At 33.8% G+C, this 22,575-nt stretch overlaps 1 protein-coding gene across 1 annotated transcript in view; it reads left to right on the top strand.

The window, feature by feature from the left end:
* The window catches only part of LOC121367519 (SH2B adapter protein 2-like), an 82,866-nt gene extending 61,864 nt beyond the window's left edge, over positions 1–21,002 (top strand). The window contains exons 3-7 of the mRNA XM_041491745.1: positions 1,558–1,688; positions 3,698–3,744; positions 4,481–4,657; positions 9,124–9,323; positions 9,901–21,002. Of these exons, the coding sequence (XP_041347679.1) occupies positions 1,558–1,688; positions 3,698–3,744; positions 4,481–4,657; positions 9,124–9,323; positions 9,901–10,320 (975 nt within the window). The 3' untranslated portion in view covers positions 10,321–21,002. The remainder of the gene's footprint in view (positions 1–1,557; positions 1,689–3,697; positions 3,745–4,480; positions 4,658–9,123; positions 9,324–9,900) is intronic.
* The last annotated feature ends 1,573 nt before the right edge of the window (positions 21,003–22,575 follow it).

Raw genomic sequence — 22,575 nt, 5'->3', positions numbered from 1 at the left:
TATATACCTGCCAATCAGGAACCACAGGTACAGGCCTCGGAAAGAAAAGACCATTTAACCCAGAAAACACTCCCGATTATTATTCAGTACATGGGTTAATTTATGTACAAAACATAATACAGTTATTTCAACACTTTGACAATGGTGGTTTATTTTGTATTGAAAAATATTATATAATTGTTGCTGGCTTACTAGGATGGCTATTATTACAGAACATTGCGATGCATCCGCAAAAATCAGGTATGTTTTGTTTCTTCAGTTCGAAGACTAATTCCTGACCTCACACATTAGGTATTACATAACCACCAGCTCACCATAGGGCGTATTTACTGGGATGGTACAAAATGACTGTGCCCGTTATATATAATAGCTGTCACATTTAACCGTTTTATTAATTAACTATACGATTATACTTGTTGATATTAAGCAGTAATGTACATTATGTATCGTTGAATATGCCTACCATCCCAAAAGCCTTGCTTAAGCATCCCTTTAAAAAAATAACCATTTTCCAGGGGAAGGCATTATTGAGAATATTTAGTTTCAACCAATAAATAATTTTCCAGAAGAAGGCAATATTGAGTATCTTTAGATTCAACAAATAAATTGTTTTCCAGAGGAAGGCAATATTGAGTTTACCATATTTAGATTTAACCATGAACTCTTTTCCAGAAGAAGGCAATATAGAGTATATTTAAATTCATAAATGAACTATTTTCCATGTAGAAGGCAATATTGAGTATATTTAGATTCAACAATGAATTATTTTCCAGGGAGAATGCAATATTGAGTATATTCAGAGTCATCAGTGTACTATTTTCCAATGAAAAGTCAATATTAAGTATGTGCATATTTAACCATGATCTACATCTGTTTACAGAGAGATGGCAATATAGAGTATGTGTATAGTTATATTTAACCATGATCTACATCTGTTTACAGGGAGAAGGCAATATAGAGTGTGTGTATAATTATATTTAACCATGATCTACATCTGTTTACAGGGAGAAGGCAATATAGAGTATGTGTATAGTTATATTTAACCATGATCTACATCTATTTACAGGGAGAAGGCAATATAGAGTGTGTATAGTTATATTTAACAATGATCTACATCTGTTTACAGGGAGAAGGCAATATAGAGTATGTGTATAATTATATTAACCATGATCTACATCTGTTTACAGGGAGAAGGCAATATAGAGTATGTGTATAGTTATATTTAACCATGATCTACATCTGTTTACAGGGAGAAGGCAATATAGAGTATGTGTATAATTATATTTAACCATGATCTACATGTTTGCAGGGAGAAGGCAATATAGAGTATGTGTATAGTTATATTTAAGCATGATCTACATCTATTTACAGGGAGAAGGCAATATAGAGTATGTGTATAGTTATATTTAACCATGATCTACATCTATTTACAGGGAGAAGGCAATATAGAGTATGTGTATAGTTATATTTAACCATGATCTACATCTATTTACAGGGAGAAGGCAATATAGAGTATGTGTATAGTTATATTTAACCATGATCTACATCTATTTACAGGGAGAAGGCAATATAGAGTATGTGATAGAGGCCCCTGATCATGAGCAGATGGTGTCATGGTTGGTGGTGCTGCGTCGGGTTATCAACCAGGACCGAGCGACAGGCGAGGAGGCTGCCGGGACATCTGTTATGTGAGTGCGATCGATCCCCGTTGGTAGGCCCATTGGGCTATTTCTTTTCCTTTCCTTTCCTGTTATGTGAGTGGGACACTCAGGACAGGGTGGGTGTGGCATTTATATTTTCACCCACCATCCACAAAGTAAACTTTTATCGAACTAAGTATGCATAGAACAAATGACACAAACCCACCTATTAAATAATTATAACAGTGTTTCTTACACAAACGGTGAGAACATCATTTATTGTTTTATGATAACACACACCAAAACCATACCTATGTGTGATATTGATTTAACTACATACAACTGACCCAGTGTGGCAGCCATACCATCCAGTTAAACAAGCATGATCAAAATCGATAGCTCTGTGAGGTACATGTATAAGTTAACCTGAAACTGATTGCTCTGTGACGTATAAGTTAACCTGAAACTGCTTGCTTTGTGACATACAAGTTAACCTGAAACTGATTGCTCTGTGATGTACAAGTTAACCTGAAACTGATTGCTCTGTGACGTATAAGTTAACCTGAAACTGATTGCTCTGTGATGTACAAGTTAACCTGAAACTGATTGCTCTGTAATGTACAAATTAACCTGAAACTGATTGCTCTGTGACGTATAAGTTAACCTGAAACTGATTGCTCTGTGATGTATAAGTTAACCTGAAACTGATTGCTCTGTGACGTATACATTAACCTGAAGCTGATTGCTCTGTAATGTATAAGTTAACCTGAAACTGATTGCTCTGCGAGGTATAAGTTAACATGAAACTGATTGCTCTGTGACATATACATTAACCTGAAACTGATTGCTTTGTGAAGTATGTTAACCTGAAACTGATTGCTCTGTGAAGTATAAGTTAACCTGAAACTGATTGCTCTGTGACATATAAGTAAACCTGAAATTGATAGCTCTGTGACATATACGTTAACCTAAAACTGATTGTGAAGTATGTTAACCTGAAACTGATTGCTCTGTGAAGTATAAGTTAACCTGAAACTGATTGCTCTGTGACATATACATGTAAGTTAACCTGAAACTGATTGTTCCTTGACATTTAAGTTAACCTGAAATTGATAGTTGTGTGACATATAAGTTAACTTGAAACTGATTGCTCTGTGATGTATAAGTTAATCAGAAACTGATTGCTCTGTGACATATAACTTAACCTGAAACAGATTTGTCTGGGACATATAGGTTAAACTGAAACTGATTGCTCTGTGACCTTTAAATACGGTATGTTTTAAACCTAGGTTTTTTCAGGATATGTAAGAAATAGACTACTACATTCATGTCTGTTAAATACTATGCACCATTTATCTTATCACTGGTAAGATATATTTTGAAACAACTCACTGTAAATCAAATGATAGCTAACAGACACTCATGTAGTATTGTCTGTACATCACCCTCATCCCCAACTTGATCAGTTGTGATTCAGCACTTGGAGAACATTGAGAAGACAGTAATGTGTCACAATGTAATACATTTCCTGGTTCATTTTAAAAAGGATTGCATGTATTGTATTGTACATGTGTGTTAATATCAGACAGACTTGCAAAATTTACCTTTCCTTAATAAATAATGAAATAATTAAGAAAATGCCTTCAAACTAAACAATTACTGAGGTGATTGGGTTTGTAACAGTAAACATTGTTTTATAATGTTTAAAGAACTTAAGTGGGTTTTTTTAATTTTCAGTATTTATATTCTTTTATATTGATTGCTTTTTATTATAATAATTTTTAAAAATCAGTATGGTGTGTTTAATATGGCTAATGAATTTGGATAGATTTCCATATCTAGAAACATAACATGGTGCTAATAAGCCTGGTAATTTAGTAAATATTTGATTTACATTGTTCCATTACTGGTAAGTAAGAACTACATGTAAATTAACAGTCTGTTATCACCTTTTTGTGGAAAATGTTAACTGAATGAAACTACATGTATCCAAGATGAAAGACTGGCAAATGCTATTTATAGGCTATTAATGATTAATTTGTACTGTCTATTTTTAGGCGTCCAAGGTTACCAACTGCCCCATCTGGTTCTATAGAAAGAAAAGGTACAGGTTTTACACTTTTATTACTGGGAAAGTAATGTGACTGAATATTAGAACATTATGCTACCAATCATTATGTCATTTCAATAGCAGTAAAATTCTGAGAAACTATTTTTTAGAAGCCATATGCATTGTTACAGCACACAGTTATAATTAAGCTATAATTTAAAAAAAAAGAAAATAAAGAAAAGATCTTTGGGAAGTGTGTCGTGTGGTCGTAACCTTTTCTTACTTTTTTCTTTTGCTTTTCTTTTTTTACTTGTTTTGTTTTTATTTTTGTTTTGTTTGTTTACTAAATGGTCCTTGCTGGGGAGACTGATTATACAACAAGATCGATAAAAGCTGTGTATGTTATTTTCCATGTCTTGTTAATAGAAAATTAGGATACCATCTTTATCCTGTTCAAGCTGAATTCAAGCTGAACTAGTTATCCATTCTTTCCATCACAGGATAAAGATTATATCTTCCAGCATTTATTAATTACTTGTATGTTACATAATTTTACAAATATGTACAGTGTTAACAGTGTACATATTTAATTATTGTACAATATAATCAGTGTACAAATTTATTATTGAAAATGGCTGTCCAAGCCTGATATTACCTTGTGGTTTGTCTAATTTGCTAAATTCTTTACCCACTATATATATATATATATATATATATATATATATATATATATATATATATATATATATATATATATATATATATATATATACTCTCTTGTTTTTTTCAGAGACGACTGCCATCACATCAGCCAATAGGAGTTCGTCGCAGGGCAGTTTAGGGGGTAGTACTCCCGAGGTGCCACCTCGCCCATCCCCCCGGCCCTGGAGTACACCTCACCACACACCATCATCTAGTCGGGTGTCCAGTGCTGCCGATGTGGCCGCTGCAGCAAGATATGAAAGCGGTTTGGAAACTTTTTCTTTTATAGTCCGCTAATGATTGGTCTCAAAGGGACTATCCTGACTTTGCTGTCCTTGTAACATGCAGAGCCTTTTTGATGACTGAAATTATATATTAACAGCATTTTCTTGTTTAGAATATCAGTGTCTGTTAAAACAAGGTTTTTGGTGTTGTCCTAATGTTTGTAGTAGCCCAAACTGGATATTACAGTACAATACTTTGTCCATATAAAAAAATATATCTTATAGACGGGTTTATTGGCCAGTGACGTCAAAGTACTGTGTGTGGCCATGTTTATAATCACGTGATTGGTCCGCCATTAAAGGTAGGGTCAACTCAAACAAGAGCCTTATGTGTTGGAAAGATGCATACCCGGACCACCAACACATACTGACACTTTAGCAAATGAAAAACGCGTAATTTTAGAATTAATAAAAAAAACCCATGATTATTCCTGCTAACTGGGGGCGGCCATTTTGTTTCGTTTTTGTTACGTCCTGTGGGATAGCTTGGGGTGAAGTGACGTCAGCTCCTGACCATCTTCTGTATGTACAGTGGAAACAAAAGCAGTAATTTTCGACAAGGCGCTTCTCTTTGATCAACCTGACTTGTAAAACAGCATAAATGACGTAATAATATAATAAACTATTTAACTAAATATATTTGAAGTTGCATTAACGGAACAAAATGGGGTTATAGTATTTTTCTCTGTTAAATAATCCAAAGGAAAAATGTACACTGTTAGGCCAATTGATGTGCTACGTTGGAGCAAAAACGACAATCCACGATACCCAAGTGATAATTTTCTTTTCTTTGGAATTACGTAATTGGTCAGTTCTGTGGTTATAGATGGAAAAGTCTACTTAATCAATAGTTTTACAGAACTATTTACAGTAATAAACCATGTCCATTACCATTTTAGGGGCGACAGGTAATATTCCACAATACCGGTATGTATTTTTGTGTCTAGACAGCATCAAATAATTGGCTCGTCGGTTACCAATCAAATACACACCTGCCAATCAGGAATCACAGGTAGAAGCAACTAACAGCATAGACCAATTAACTAAGAAAACACTTTGTGTATCATTTCAGTACGTAGGTTAATGCATGGACAAAACATAGTTAATTATTTCGACTTTTTGCGTAGCCAATTTGACAATGGTATTTTATTTTGTATTAAAAAATAATATATATAGTGTTGAATATACTTATTGCTGATTTACTGGGATGTGTATTATTACAGAACATTGCAATGTATGACTATTTATGATCCCGCAAAAGCCAAGTAGATTGTGTTTCTCTAGTTCTAAGGCTCATTCCTGACGTTACGCGTTAAGTATTACATAACCACCAGCTCGCCAGATGGCGTACCCACTGAGATGGTACAAAATGGCTGCGCCCGTTATATATAATAGCCGTCACATTTAACCGTTTTATTAATTAACTACACGATTATACTTGTTGGTATTAAACAATAATGTGCATTATATATCGTTGAATATGCATACCAGGTCAAATGCCTTGACTGTCCCTTCCTTTAAGGGAGTGAAACTTGCACAATAATAACATTAGAAGGCATTGCATCTGGTTGCATTTTCAGTATTTATTACCTTTTTAGTACATTTTCTGAAAGCAAAACCAGTATGTCGGATAATTCAACCTCATTTAAAGAATGTAGATTCATATCAAAGTTGGTGGAAGTGTGTTAATAATTAAAAACGTAAATAATAAAGCATGTATATACATGTGAATACAAAAGCATAACGAATAATTTAAACTTATGCAAGCAAATATCATTTCCCTGGACACCTGTATAGCCTAATATATTGAACATTAAAACAGTATTTTAGTCTCTGCTGACAGGAGTATCAGATGACCCCCCTCACCAGCCTATGCTCCTGTTTTGTTTGTACTTGTCTTGGGCATCGCCAGTAAGTGTCAAAGGGGTTCGTTTTATAATTAACTAGTATATCGAACAGTTAGGCCTAATGACTAACCAGAGGCGAGTTTTCGGGGTAATTTAGTGTTGAATATTGTGGATGATTAATTTAATTTAATTTGTTTTTTTAAAAACAAAAAATAATAAATTTTTTAATATTTATAATAATAAAATAATAACAAATTAATTCATTAATTCATTCATTCATTAATATTAATTAATAAATAAATAAATAAATAAATAATAATAATAATTTAAAAAAATAAAATTTGACAAAGTGGGTGTGGGTGCAATTTTTGGTGTAGCCTGCATGCCTATTACGTTAGTAAATTATTTATTTATCATTTATTTACACACATATAAAAAATTATAAATTAAAAATAAGAGAGCAATATTTGGAAGTGTGAACTGCGTCCCACTTTCAACCCCATGTGATCACATCTGGAATATCCCAGAGCTAATAATAGTAACAGCTAAACGTTGACATCTAGATCCAAGGTCAGTCTTTCTTTTTTAAAATGCTAAACCACGTTTTCTACAAACGTACATAATTGAAATATTTTTTCTATATTTTAGGATATATTCAGTAAAGTTTCACTTAATAACAATCAAACTCATTTACTTGTGCATGTTTAATTTATTCACTATGCTTTATTATTTATGTTTTTAATCATTCACAGATTTCCACCGACATTGATATGAATATACAATCTTTAAATGAGGTTGAATTATCCGAGAGACTGGTTTTGCTTTTACAAAATGTTCCAAGAAAGTCATAAATACTGAAATTGCACCAAGATGCAATGCCGTGACATGTTATTGTTGCTTGAATTTCACTCCCTTAATGGAGGCCGTACGGTTACGCCATCTATCGACAACGTCATAAACTGCTGGGCGACAATCGGAAAAACCCGTCTATAAACTTCTACAAACATTAGCACACGACTGCAAACAAATTGGATATACAGATACTAGTATTGTAAACAAGAAAATGTATTTCATATGTAATGTTAGTCACCAAACAACCTGTTAGTGGGAAACATTTTACAATGACTGCAAACTGAAGAAAGTTCCTTTAATAACCTGATTTACATATACGGGTGATGTGGCTCAGAGGTACAACACTCAGGTGAAGTGCAATGGGTCACCGAATCAATCACTTGTAATTGATTAATTTTTGTTCCATTCCAAATAGTGCCCCATGACTGGTATATCAAAAGTGGGGGGTATGTATTGCCTTGTTTATAAAAAAGTGCATAGTATATAAAAGATCGCTTGCTGCTTTATCAGTAGGAATACTGGTGGCAGTGGATAAACTCTTTTCTTTTTATCTCCCTCCTCCCCCCCCCCCCCCCCCCTCCTCTCTCTCTCTCTCTCTCTCTCTCTCTCTCTCTCTCTCTCTCTCTCTCTCTCTCTTACACACCAAATAGTCAGATAGTCATACTTAAGAGAATTTCTTTCCTTCCCTATTAACCTAATTCAGACAACCTATTAGTTGCTTACTTTTCTAGCCATTTTTTGTTTTTTTGTGATTGATTGGTGGTACATGTACATGTATAGTATGCAGACTGGATAGTGATTGAGATGTAGTTGAAGTGATCATGATGAACTTGTCTGAATTAACTCAGATGATACTTGGTTGTATGTTTTAATTTTTTATCCATAAAGGTAAAAAGATGTGGGGCAATAATGTATACAGTCTTTCCCTTAAGCAAGAGAAGCATATGTAATATATCCACTGTGACAACCTGAAACTATTATTTTTATTCAGTATTGTCATGATGATGTCAATGTTTTCGTTGCATATTCAAATCCTATATTTGACATCATGCCAGCACATTTACTAAAATGACATTTTTACCATTTTCAGGGCCTTTCTTTTTTTTTTCATTCTTACAAAAAAATTTTTTTTTAATAAAAATAAATTTAATTAATGTGCATGCTTTAATAAATAAATGGCAAAATATATAACAGGCATGTTATTAATATATAATACATTTTAAAAATGTTTTATAAAGGCAGTTTTACAATTAATTATTGAAAAAGGCTTGTTTAATCTCAGGGCAGCATATGGCTGATTACAGCAAAATGATGCTAGACAATTGAGGCATGGTGCCGCACCATGCTAAAACATTAATGATAGTTATGATTACATGATGGACGGGACTTTGATCAATCCCTGTCGGTGGGCCCATTGGGATATTTCTCGTTCCAGCTAGTGCACCACGACTGGTATATCAGAAGCCGTGGTACATGTATGTGCTATCCTGCCTGTGGGATGGTGTATATAAAAGATCCCTTGCTTCTAATGGGGGAAAATGTAGCGGGTTTCCTCTCTAAGACTATATTTCAAAATTACCAAATGTTTAACATCCAACAGCCAATGATTAATTAATCAATGTGCTTTAGCAGTGTCGTTAAACAAACAAACACACACTACTTAGAGAAACATGTCTGGTGATCAATTGTTTGTGACAGTAAAGTACATGTGACATGACAGTTATGATTACGTTTGTTTGATGTTCCAGAAGCTCTAGGAATCCCTGAAGGAGGCATTGACTGCGTTCTGCGTGAGTACCCCTGGTTTCACGGAACCCTCTCGCGGCTCGAGGCGGCACAGCTTGTCCTACAGCAGGGTCCGGTCGGTCACGGTGTGTTCCTGGTGCGCAAGAGTGAAACACGCACCGGAGAATACGTCCTCACGTTCAACTTTCAAGGACGGGCAAAGGTAATGAGCTTCAGGGGGAGGTTGGGGACGAACATTAATAAATTAATCATGCATTAGGAAAATCATACCAAGACTAAGCTTTACTGACTATTTCCTAAAGTACATGTACCCACAGCATACGTTTACAGCATGCATGAAACTTTTATTGCAGATACAATATTTCTACTCCTCTTGTTCCTTTTCTTAAAATATTAAAGATTTTCAAGATAATTTTTTTAGAAAACTATTAAAAAAAGATCCGATGATTGATTGGTAAATGCAAAAACACATTGAAAAAAAAAAAAAAATGGTGTAAACTAATAATTTTAAGCATTCATGTTTTAATAATTTCTATTATTTTTCACTTTGTATTCTTGGGCTACAAATGTATGTTCTTCATTATTGTGATAAGTCTTAGGTGTGTGTGTGTTCGAGTTAATTTCAGAAGAATGACATATTATATTCAGATTTTGTTATCTCAATGTTAAAGGAACCAACCAAGATACTTATGATATTGGTCATTCAAGATTAACATAATAGTTTGTAAAAATTATGCAATTCAGCAAATATTTATTTGATATTGTTGGGTTTTTTCTAGCATCTACGGATGACAATTAATAATGACGGACAGTGTCGTGTACAGCACTTGTGGTTCCAGGCAATATTTGACATGTTGGAGCACTTCCGGACACACCCAATACCGCTGGAATCGGGTGGGTCCTCTGACGTCACTCTCACAGACTACATAGTGTATATGGAGCGGCCGCGGACACCCACCACATTACCCCGTGGGTCGCCACGGTCGCACGGAAATTCAAACTTCGGCGGCAACATGCGCAATTCGCTCTCTGTGCACCACGGTCAGTTTGACAGCACGCGCGATGCGGTGGTGGTCGGCGGGTCCATACGATCGCGGACGTCGTCCATAGAGAATGTGGTGCGGGACTCACAGACGCACGGATCTCAGGGACAGCTGTCTCATGGCCGGGCTGTCGAGAATCATTATTCGTTTGTGTAGGGTGAAGCAGTGGAGTGGAATCGTTGTGTAGCGTGAAGCGGCAAAGTGGAATCGTTGTGTAGCGTGAAACATCAGAGTGTAATTGTATGTGTAGCATGAAACATCAGAGTGTAATTGTATGTGTAGCATGAAACATCAGAGTGTAATTGTATGTGTAGCATGAAACATCAGTGTGTAATTGTATGTGTAGCATGAAACAGTGTAATTGTATGTGTAGCATGAAACAGAGTGTAATTGTATGTGTAGCATGAAACATCAGTGTGTAATTGTATGTGTAGCATGAAACAGTGTAATTGTATGTGTAGCATGAAACAGAGTGTAATTGTATGTGTAGCATGAAACATCAGAGTGTAATTGTATGTGTAGCATGAAACATCAGTGTGTAATTGTATGTGTAGCATGAAACAGTGTAATTGTATGTGTAGCATGAAACAGAGTGTAATTGTATGTGTAGCATGAAACATCAGTGTGTAATTGTATGTGTAGCATAAAACAGTGTAATTGTATGTGTAGCATGAAACATCAGAGTGTAATTGTATGTGTAGCATGAAACATCAGTGTGTAATTGTATGTGTAGCATGAAACAGTGTAATTGTATGTGTAGCATGAAACATCAGAGTGTAATTGTATGTCTAGCATGAAACATCAGTGTGTCAGGGATTTACCTTGTTTTTCTGAAATGGGGGTCCCTTGGACTCACCTCTTTTCTGGAGGTCCCAACCTGAAAACAAAGGGTCCCAAAACCACACAAACGACAGAGAGCTGCAGACAACAAATCACTTGTATACTATATCATTTATATGTTCCATTAAAGTAAATTTAACAAGCTGTGTTGTTGTTTTTCCTTTCGGGAAATCATTGTCGGTATTCATTGTTTATTCTTTCAAAATCAACATTTCAGTTTGATCTGTATAATTATTTGAACCATTTCCTGCAAGCTAAATGACACTCACAATACCATGCGTTGTTTATGATTCGTGCTACTTGTTTGTTAATGCAAATCAGAACAATCAACCAATTTGCTTTATTCGCCTGGGAATTTCCGATTGTGTTCGGCCTGTTGACGAGAAGTTCCGAATGATCGCAAATCCGCGATCTCTTTCCGGAAATTACCAACTTTACCCGATTAAGCGCAGCAAAGGATAAAGACGCAGTGTTTCCAGAGATTAAAACTTTTTGTTTTTGATATGGGGAATCCCCATTTGAATACGCAGTTTATAGGTAGAAAAGAAATAGTGTGTTACACAGAATGATCGATCTTTGATAGTGGACAGGGTTACTGAAAATGTCAGATATTTTATGCGTCCCACGGGATGCAGTATCTCTATTTTTGTGGGTCCAGTTAAGTATTAGTGCGTCCTATACGCAAGTTTTGTGCGTCCGGTAAATCCCTGGTGTGTAATTGTATGTGTAGCATGAAACCGACTGTAATTGTATGTGTAGCATGAAACATCAGTGTGTAATTGTATGTGTAGCATGAAACAGACTGTAATTGTATGTGTAGCATGAAACATCAGAGTGTAATTGTATGTGTAGCATGAAACATCATTGTAATTGTATGTGTAGCATGAAACATCAGAGTGTAATTGTATGTGTAGCATGAAACAGTGTAATTGTATGTGTAGCATGAAACATCAGAGTGTAATTGTATGTGTAGCATGAAACAGAGTGTAATTGTATGTGTAGCATGAAACAGAGTGTAATTGTATGTGTAGGGTGAGATGTTAAGAGTGTAATTGTATGTGTAGGGTGAGATGTTAGAGTGTAATGTTCATGTAGCGTGAACTGTCAAGAAAGTAATCTTTATGTAACGTTAAATATCAAGAGAACAATGTGGCTAAAATCATTCAAATTGTTGGTGAGTGTTCACCCTCCTGAACATATTACAGATCTAATCATCGACTCCACTTGTCTGTGTTAATAAAGTCAGTAAATAAGCACATGTACATTTATAAATAAAACATGGCTTACCTCCAAAGTTTGGACCAGAGGACTAATTCACAAAGCTCTCTTAAGAAACATTGCACTGTCCATGCATGTCTTTTGGATTTGAATTGAGTGAGATCGCAGAACTTGCAAGAATTTGATAAAATAGGCCCCAGATCTTCAGAGAATCTGACTTTCAGAGTAATGGACCTTCAGAATACAGACATATCACTGAAGTTCACTGTATTTCTTGTTACAGTATATGGTACAGAATGTAAGTGAGAGTATGTGTTACTGATGTGTTGCACTATACTTCTGTGCATCTGTTAACGTGCAGTACTGGACATACAAATGTATGCTCGTCTTTATTATTAATGTGTTATTGTCAAGCTGTAGTCATTGCTACTGTGCAACATCCTTCAGCCAAACCTATCATTCTTTTTCTTTTTCATTTACTTTTTCTTTTTCTTGTTTTTTTCATTTTTCACTTCAAAATATGTTAACTCTGCAACAGTTTCTTTGTTATAAAATATGTATTTATTTGTACTAATCTGTAATTCTTGAACATGTTATTATGCACTCATTTAGTGAGGGTGTTTCTATATTGTATTGTAAAAATGATAAATTTAAATTTGTGAAGAATTATGAAAATAATGTTGATGCATTTCCATTTGTTTTAGACATATGACTGAGCATTCAGACATGCAGGACTGTGTCTGATTTAGTCTTTTGTACAGCCTATTTATGTGCTCAATATACATGTACACATGTAGCTGTATATATATATATATATTATGCTAATCACTGAATTAATTTATCTATTTTATTTTTGTAAAAAAGCAGTGGTTTGTCCTCAGATGGATTACCTTTAATAGATTTGTTTCGTCAGATCTAAGTGTACATAGTTTTTGTGGGGTTTTTTTTATCAAAGACTGGACAGATTGAGGTTTTACATATTTTAACACATTTATATTTATGCTGTACATATTTTAATTAAATCCTCGTGATCTTCCCCTCTCCACCTTTTAACGTTATTGGCAAAACTTCAATTTACAGTGTAAGTCAAAAGTAGGGATTGATCATTCCTATTGTAATGGTTTGTCTACATAATGAGTGTATATACCCTTTATTGCATTGTAGACATTATCATAGAACTGGTGATGACATGTTTAATATTGCATGCATGTATGTAATGCAGATTTAGAAGGTGATCAACTGAAATTTAATATTTCACATACACAAGTACATGAACGCCATTCAGAAATTAATAGCCTCAAGTTTAATATTGCGTGTACAGTGCACTTTATGAATTGGTCAACTGAAATTTAATATTTCACATACACAAGTACATGAACGCCATTCAGAAATTAATAGCCTCAAGTTTAATATTGCGTGTACCGTGCACTTTATGAATTAGTCAACTGAAATTTCATCTTAACACGTTTTACTAATTATCCTTGACAAAGTCTAAAGGCAAGATACTATTACCCGGTACTACTTTTCCAACAGAAATGGCGGCAACTTTGGATTAGCTCCAACATTAAGTGTTCAGCTCCTTTTATCACAAACTATAAGTCTACACCAATAAAACTTGGTTTATAGTTGCACCTACATGTACATGTATGTATGTTCATCTCAATGCATGTAAAAGCAAAATAATAATAATTTTTTTAAATTATTTAAAATTAAAATGCTTAGCATTTAGCTCATATTTATATATGGAATGTTTTGTGTATCCATCTCTCACCAACTACAAGTATAAATACTATATCAGTAGTTGCCATTAATTTGAAGTCAGATTAACTGTTAATGAAAATGATCCAAGTTTATTTCTTGGATATACATCTAAGAATATTTCATCACAATGCATGTTAAACAATTTAAAATTCAAACAAATACTAAACAAATTTTCTTTTTAATGATATTTTTTAAAGAAATAAAAATAATCACAAATTTTACATACAGAGTAATACTTTTATAAAATTAATTAAATAAATGAAATACTTAGTTTTTTAACATGAACATACAGCATCTAACCGATAGTGAATAAGACTCCCTGTTATGTACAGTATATTTTATAAATTACTTTCTTGTGATAATTACAATGCAATGTATGCATATGTTTTGCTTTTAGTGACATTTTTTAAAAACTAAAAGCACATATGGATATGTTTTTTTCCATCTGTTAACATATTACTTAAAAATCTTTGTTTGGTAACACCCAGTTTCAGTGGCTTTGGGAGATACTGAATTTTAATGTGAGAGTGTGATTGAGACAAAGGTTTGCATATCCCCTTTTAAGGCAATTTTCCTCAGTTAATTCTTGCCTAAGTATTTATATGTACTGTGATTTTGCCAACCTCTGATTATGTGTTATTTAGTTTGTGATTCAGTTAATATGCTTGTACATATTGCTTTATGGGTATGATGATTGATTCTTTACGAGCATCTATGAGCATCTATCGTAGAGACATTCCTAAATTTGTAATACAGTCAAACCTGCTCTTGTGCCATCTAAGTTAAGAGGCCACATTTTTATTCTCCCAATTCATCTAATATAGTATATACTGACCTTTATTAAGCAGCCATCCGTCTTGAAAGGCCACTTTTTGATACTTTATATGGTGGCTGCTAAATACAGGTTTGACTTTTATTAGTATTCACTTCAAAAACCTATAACTGAGTCTTCTTTTTTCTCCTTTGCTTTTTTGTTTTGGTCTTCTTTTTTCTTCTAGTTAGTCTCCAGCAATAGAGTTTGATTTTACATGCCCTTCCTAGCTAAAGTCTTCCTTTATCCTCCACTGATTAAAAAACAGTTAATAGGGCAAAGTTACTACGCATGCTTATTCTAGTAATCCAATGCATTCAGAGAAATTGTTTACCACGCGCAGTTATGTGCAGAATTAAACAAACATTTTTGAATGCCTTCCTGTTTGTAATGAATAGAAACTTTTCATGATGCTTTGACTAAAAGCGTATCCAATTGACTAACCTTTCGGCTCAACATGTAACCAGTTACCTGTTTACGAAGGCATCGATTTCGACAAAATACAATGTATGTATGGAGCCATATTTTAAAAAACATCAACATTAGTATTTTCCTTCATTTCTCTTTAAAGGAACTATTCTGAGTTTTCAGCCCTGGTAAAAATTTCTCCCAACAGAATAAACATACATTCTGCTTTTTCCTATTTTTAAAACACTATCCTTACCTTAAGATGTTTAAAATATATGGCTTAATGCTGATAAATACATTTGGAAAAAAAAAAAAAAAAAAAAAACACTAGCCATCTTACATTAACATGTTTTAAATCATAAAATGTATTATACAGATAAATACAGTTACTTGAAAAAACCTTTGGCTGAATTATTTCAAGTTTAGTTTGGCTTTTGTAAGAAAACATAATTTTAAAATCTTTTAAAATGGCAACAAACTTGGGATAGACTCTTTAATAACTGGTTGGACAAGGCTTCTAACTTTTTAAAAACATTGTGACATAATCAAAAGTTTAAGTTTTGTGGGGGAAAAAAAGACGTTTGAGTAACCTTAACCCCCATATTTACAAGTTGAGTAACATTAGATCTACCTCAGTCACCTAGTAATGACCATTTTCAGTTTCACCCAACATATATTTTGTGACATCCATCATGGAACAATGATTAGCCAGCGTGACAATTTTTCAACCTCATTCAAGAAGCTGTGTCAGTATTTCACTCATTGTTGATTAACTTCAGATCAGTTTTATCCATGACTTCCAACTCGTATTTTACAAACAAAAAAACAGCTTTAATAAGCTGAGTAATCCCTGGGTTTTTTTCATAAGTGTAAGTTAATAAATAAGTATTATTTGTGTTTTACACTATACAGCAAAATACATGTACCTAAATTTAGGGGCTACATGTGTAGTTGTTAAAGTGTTCGTTAGCTTAACCAGTGGTTAACAAACATTTTCAAAATTCAGGACCAAATCATTACAAATAATAACTGAAAACCATGTTGAAACTTGATGGTCAAGTCTAAAGTTAATGGTTCATATCTAAAGTTTATTTTGTAATGTTTGCAAATATAATTAAAAAGAAAATATTGGACTAACTCAGGGTTAATTTAACTAATCTTTGAAAAATTGGATCCAGTTTCCCATTATACAATTTACTGCTGACAGTGTGGTTATCTGCAAGTGAATGAGTGCTGGCTTGGCGCTTACACATATAAAACTCAAGACTAATAGAGTGAGGTTTTATCATCATACAAATTGCATGCATGTGACATCATTTGAGATTGAGTTTAGACTCTAAAAGTGTTATAGCACGGGCCCAGATCTCTAATTTCCAGTAACTTGCAGCTGTTGCACAAGATGATCCATCCAATTGATTTTGTTGATGGACCAGCACAAATCGGTGGCCATTTGATATCCACAGGTATTTCACTAATTGGGGACCAGTGTAGTGGTAAATTGACACAGACATGTTACCACGCGTTACCACAGCTTGAGCAGATTGAATTATTCACGTCAGAGTTCTGTCTTGACATTGTTAAGTGATGAAAATGCCATGTCGGTGACAATTTGATGATATTTTAATCTTTTGTTTTGTTTAACAGTGCCACTAGAGCTTATTGATTTATTAAGTCTATAGGTGTGTATTTATCTTTGATTGGTTTGGTAATAACTACTAGATAGAATATTATTACCGATGTGATTAAAAATATCTTGGTACATATCAAAGTGATACATCCAATAGAATGCCAAGGGACGTAACACTTCGGCGTCCATGATGATGTCATAGATTAGAGCAGGCACGTCAACCAAACGAATTGATTGATATAAATTAAGATCGATTATGGATAATAAATAGGATATTAAGCTTGCTAACATTTCGTATCTTGTTTATGTCCCTCGTGAAATAATTTTCATTGTCACTCGCTAAAGCTTATGACAATTGAAAATTATTTCACACAGGACCTAAACATGATGCGAAATGGAAGCTTGTTTAATATCTTATAAGTATTAGTTACAGAACAAAATAAAAATGACTGGCTGCATTTTATTTAATTAATAAATAATAGACAATTGTTTTTAAAACATAAAATCAATCTTGGCAAATGCCCCCACCCCTCCTCCATAATGTACCCTACGATACCTTCTCCCCTAGAGTGTTGATAATTGTTGAACAGCCAGTGGGTAAATTTATTTTTGTCAGGAGTACCATTGTGACATAGCACTTTTGTTGAAGCAAAAATTGTTGATCAGGTTTTGAACTTTACTGAAAAAAAGTAAAACAATTTTAAAATTGTTGTTTTATGAAAATAATTTATTGTGAAGTTGCACATATTATGTATTTATTTTATTATATTACATATATGTATATGTAAACATTCATAGATATACATATTTAATATATGTATGTGTGTGTGCCGGGTAGGTGATTTTAGTGTTACTTGAGTTTCCAACATAAGAATTAAATGTTGGTGTTAAGAACCTCTAGTACCGTTACAAATTTGCCTTTTAATCTTGACTGTGAGATTGAAAATTCTTCTAACATTGATTGAATGAAAAATGAGATGTTTCAGGCCAGCGTTGAAAAGACTAAATTTGCAGTAATATGCCAGTCTGGGGCCTAATTCACAAAGCTCTCTTAGGCTCTGTTAGACAACAAAGCATCCCCTTTGCAAGTCTTTTAACATTGCGCTGCGAGATCACTAAGTTGGGAGAGTTTTGTGAATTAGGCCCTTGTTAGCATATTTTGTCAGCACTATTTTCTTTTTTTAAATCTTGTAAAATGAAATGTACATAAACATTTTTTAAATATACTGGTAAGTTTAAATACACTGGTAAGTTTTAAAAAACCCATTAATGTAGCAAATGTGCACTTGTTAAAAGGGTAATAAGGTTATAGGAATTTATAAAAACAGAGCATTTTAGGCAATTACAGTCAGACCTCATTACAACAACTGTCGTTACTACAACATTACACCAGCTGACCAAAAACTGATGGGAACAAACCTACATCATTCTTATTCTTTTCATTACACCAGAATTCACACTTTCTGACACCAATAGGGCAAATTAGGAACAAATGTACCATACATCCTACTTCAGAAAATAACTCCTTACACCAACATTACGTAATCAAAGATGCCATAACAGGTTAGATTTCAACGTTTAAGGTTAATGTTACACACACAGCCACTTGGCATCCTTGATTGGAGCTGATGTTACTTGATGTTACCGATGCCAGTAAATGGATGTCTTGAACCAGTAAATGATTGACAGTGAATGCACCTTGCCTATTATACTTAATGTGGGTTTTTTTTTAAAAACCAAAAAACATTTGTGTTACATGTACATGTATTTGTTTATAGTAATAGCAATGCATTAATTATTTAAATGCTATTCGTTCTTCTGTTATAATTACAATATTATAATAGCTGTTGTATTAAGCAGTATTTTTCCTTAATTTTTCATTATGGCATGGGAGATAACTTATGACAAATTCTCTACAATGGCAAATTTTATGTTAGTGACCCAAGGGGGATGTGATTGTTGTAAAGATGTCTGACTGTACATATATTTAGGGTTTCCTTGTTTTTTTTTCAACCTTTTTCATTTTCTAGTATATTGAAACTCACATTTAAAATCAATATTGCCTAATGTTATGGTCATGATGAATATTCGTATTTTATAGTAGCTTTTCTTTTATCACTTATGCAAACATATTTTCGCTTATCTTGCTATTAATGATTCAAATTTGATTTTCGTGTTAAATAGGTGTTGACCTAGATTTTATACTGAATGGAGCGTATGTGTGTGTGTTTGGTATTGTTAGAGATGCAAGTTAAATTAATGTTACATCTACAAAATGTATGATTCATTACTCATTTATTGCAATTCAGTATTGAACATTTATTATCTAGCTGTTTGTCTGTTGTCTCTTTGTACGGAACTAACAAAGTCTTGCACTGGTTATAATAGCCTGTTCTGTTTAACTCAAATACTCCTTTGCTTGAAGTTGAATTGAGCCAAAATTTGTGTGAAATACAAAATACAAGTTTAATTTCTCCTCTTCTTTTTAAGTTTGAGGCCAGATGTTCAAACATTAGTTAGCTTAACCTGGTGGTAGCAGAAATATTCAGTACCAAGGACTGAATCAGTACAAATGACAACTGAAAACGTTGAAACTTGATTTGGAATAGCAATACATAATAAAATCTAAAGTTTATTTTGTATTTGTGCAATCATAATTAAAATGAAAATATTAGACTAATCCAGTGTTAATTTAACTATACTTTGAACAACTGAGCCCTGGATTTTAAATCAGCCAGAATTAGAGGTCATTTTCTTTCTTTCTTTTTTTTTGCTTTCTTTTTTAAAAAAAAACTTCTTTTTTTAATTTAAAATTATTTGTTTTTAACTTCTTTTTTTATTTTAAAGCTGGATGTCTTTTTAAGGTCCACCAAGAGACATTGTGCAAGAGACTTGTTGGTTCAAACTAAAACAATGTACTGAACAAAACAAACTGGTGATTAATTATTTTTAGATATTGATTGTTCCTTCAAACCCGGTTCACATTGCTGCATTCAGCCTGCAAAGAGCGAGAAGAAAAGCTCACTTATGCACATTATGCTGTGTTTTGTCATCGTGTGCAACGTATTATAACACAGCCAGTCCTTGATGAGCTGTTTTTATTATGTGCAGGATGTTACAGAACAGCCGGTTCATGTTACGCTGTTTTCTTATATTGTTGTGCAAGATGCTACAATACAGCCAGTTCACATTATGCTGTTGTTTTACATGTTATGCACTCTTGTGTTCTCCTCAAGGGCAGTTGTATTAGGCAGTGGGAAAAAGAGAGGTGTTGTGTCTAGTGATCTTGAAGGTATAAGAAACCTTTGAGGAAAATGCATTCTTTGACATCCTGCCAATGGTCCATGTTGTTGTAAATTTGTTTTAATGACTGTTGGTGGTTGTCTGAGATGTTTCGTCAGTTTTAAGATAAATTCCTAATCAGGAGGGAATTTGTTCAGTGATATTTTATCTCCTCTCCCTCTCCCCCCCCCCCCCCCCCCCCCCAAGGGTTAATTCTGGAGACATCCTGTAATATTTAACACAAAGTGGTTAATCCTGAAGAGATCCCTTAACATTTTATAAACTTTTGTCATTCTTCAGAATCTGACACAAGTTGTTAATCCTAAAGAAATCTGTTAATGTTCAGCCACAAATCCTGAAGCAGTCTTATATTACCTGTTTTTCTCATCACAGGCACAGGATAAAAAATTTCTCAGATGGGTTAATTTCTCGACTTCTTCATCTGGAAAATGCTGCAGACAGATTGTTACTTCAACTTAAACTGTATTTACATGCCTATATCTTTTGAAGGTTCAGGCACTATTTATGGTGGTCTCCTTAACAAGTAGACCTTCATGTCTGATGGGCTGCCTCTCTTTGATGCCAGTCCCAGTCCATTTCTTGTTGTGCCTTGTCTGTCATCTAGCAAACTATTAGCAAACTAATTGCTTTGGATGGTTTTAAATATGATCTTATTCATTAAGAGCTGCTTGTTTTAAAATTGTTGCATCTATCTGCAATAAGAATGGGCACTGTTGCTCTACTGTGTAAGCTACATGCGTGTATACATACTCAGCAGCACAGAAAACAGTGGCATCATCTAGTTCAGTGTTGCTTGACGCTCAGATGGTTGTGCTGCTATTTTATATTCAATGCATTTTCTTTGGATGGATTAAACACATCTGTACTTGATTCTTGTTTCTTATTTTATGTTTCTACAACTACAAACAATTTGAAAATTATTTTATTGTTTATTTTTATTGTTGAGACTACAAATAATCGTAGGTGAGACATTGAATCCAGTATTCCTCAACTTACAGTTGACATATGTGCTCTAGCGGCGTCGTTAAATAAAACAAACAAACTTTACAGTTGACATTTTCATAGATTCAAAACATGGTATGCATGTTACTTGATCAGCTACGAGAATTTGGAAACCATCTAGCACAAAATACTGTAGAACTAGGTTTTGCAAATGGCAAAATACTAGAGGAACAGCAATGGCAATACTTTCTGAATGTGAAGTGAAATATGAAGATAGAATTGGACAACCACATGCAGTGCTGATGATCTGTCAGCTTAACTCACTGCAGTCTCATCAAATGTCATCTTCACCTTTGATCAATATTTTTTTTTTTTTTACAATGCATTTCTATGTAATTAAAGTTTTAACAAACTACCATAAAATTTGATGCAAAAGACTACATAGATAGTGATAGTTCTTTCTTCTTTGTGACCATTACTAGCAATTGGTTGAATGCACCACATGCCAGTCTGTGGTGCCAGTCATATGACAATACTCGATGCTGAGTTGTATCGCATACTAAACAATTGTCCAAATATTTATGTTCAGCTCTATCACTGAATGACCTGCTTTAAATATAAAATATGGCTGACTAGACGCAGATGTCATTTGTGTACTTTTAGTTGTATTTTAAGCCGGTATTAATCACTTGCAATATCTGCACTGTTCCTAAACATACAAAACCATTCCAAAATAATTTACTTAAATTTTATTTTCACGATCAATATGAAATAAATACATGCCAAATATACAATATACAGACTGAAATTATATACAGATGATGAAAAAGTGACCTGTTTACAAAGGAAACCATAATGAAAAACAAACACACTGCCAATAAAACACCGATCCTAAATAACTTGATATAGCTTTACACTGGTCTTCCATTGAAATACAGGTTTCAACAAGGATGTAAAATTGCAATTTCAAATGTAATTCCACAACCTACATGTACACATTGGCTATTCAGTCGCGATTGGTACACATGCACCAAGGTTCTCTTGTATGAGAGGCAGTCAAAATATTCATAGAACAACGGATACATGTACCAAGGTTTGCTTGTATGAGGGGCAGTCAAAACATTCATAGAACGGATACATGTACCAAGGTTCTCTTGTATGAGGGGCAGTCAAAACATTCATAGAACAACGGATACATGTACCATAACTTTGTATACAATATGTTTATGTTTTTCTTTTATGCATATATCTTATCAATGACACAACCCTCTTTGTTTGTAAATTTACATATTATTGTTTAATAGTAATCTACCATCCTAAAACCGTGAATTTGATCAGCTTGGAAGAAAAGAGCCGTTGTTAAATTTCTCACCTAGGAAGGTGAAAATGCTATTGAAATTCATAAGTGTATGGTTGGTGATTATTACGGAATTGGAATGCCTTTATTTGTGATACCTGATTTGAAGATAAAAAGTCAGAATGCTGAAAAATGGTGGTTGGT

This window comes from Gigantopelta aegis, chromosome 3 (genome assembly GCF_016097555.1).
Source record: "Gigantopelta aegis isolate Gae_Host chromosome 3, Gae_host_genome, whole genome shotgun sequence".
NCBI classification, from domain to species: domain Eukaryota; kingdom Metazoa; phylum Mollusca; class Gastropoda; order Neomphalida; family Peltospiridae; genus Gigantopelta; species Gigantopelta aegis.
This window is presented reverse-complemented; position numbering and strand designations above follow the sequence as displayed.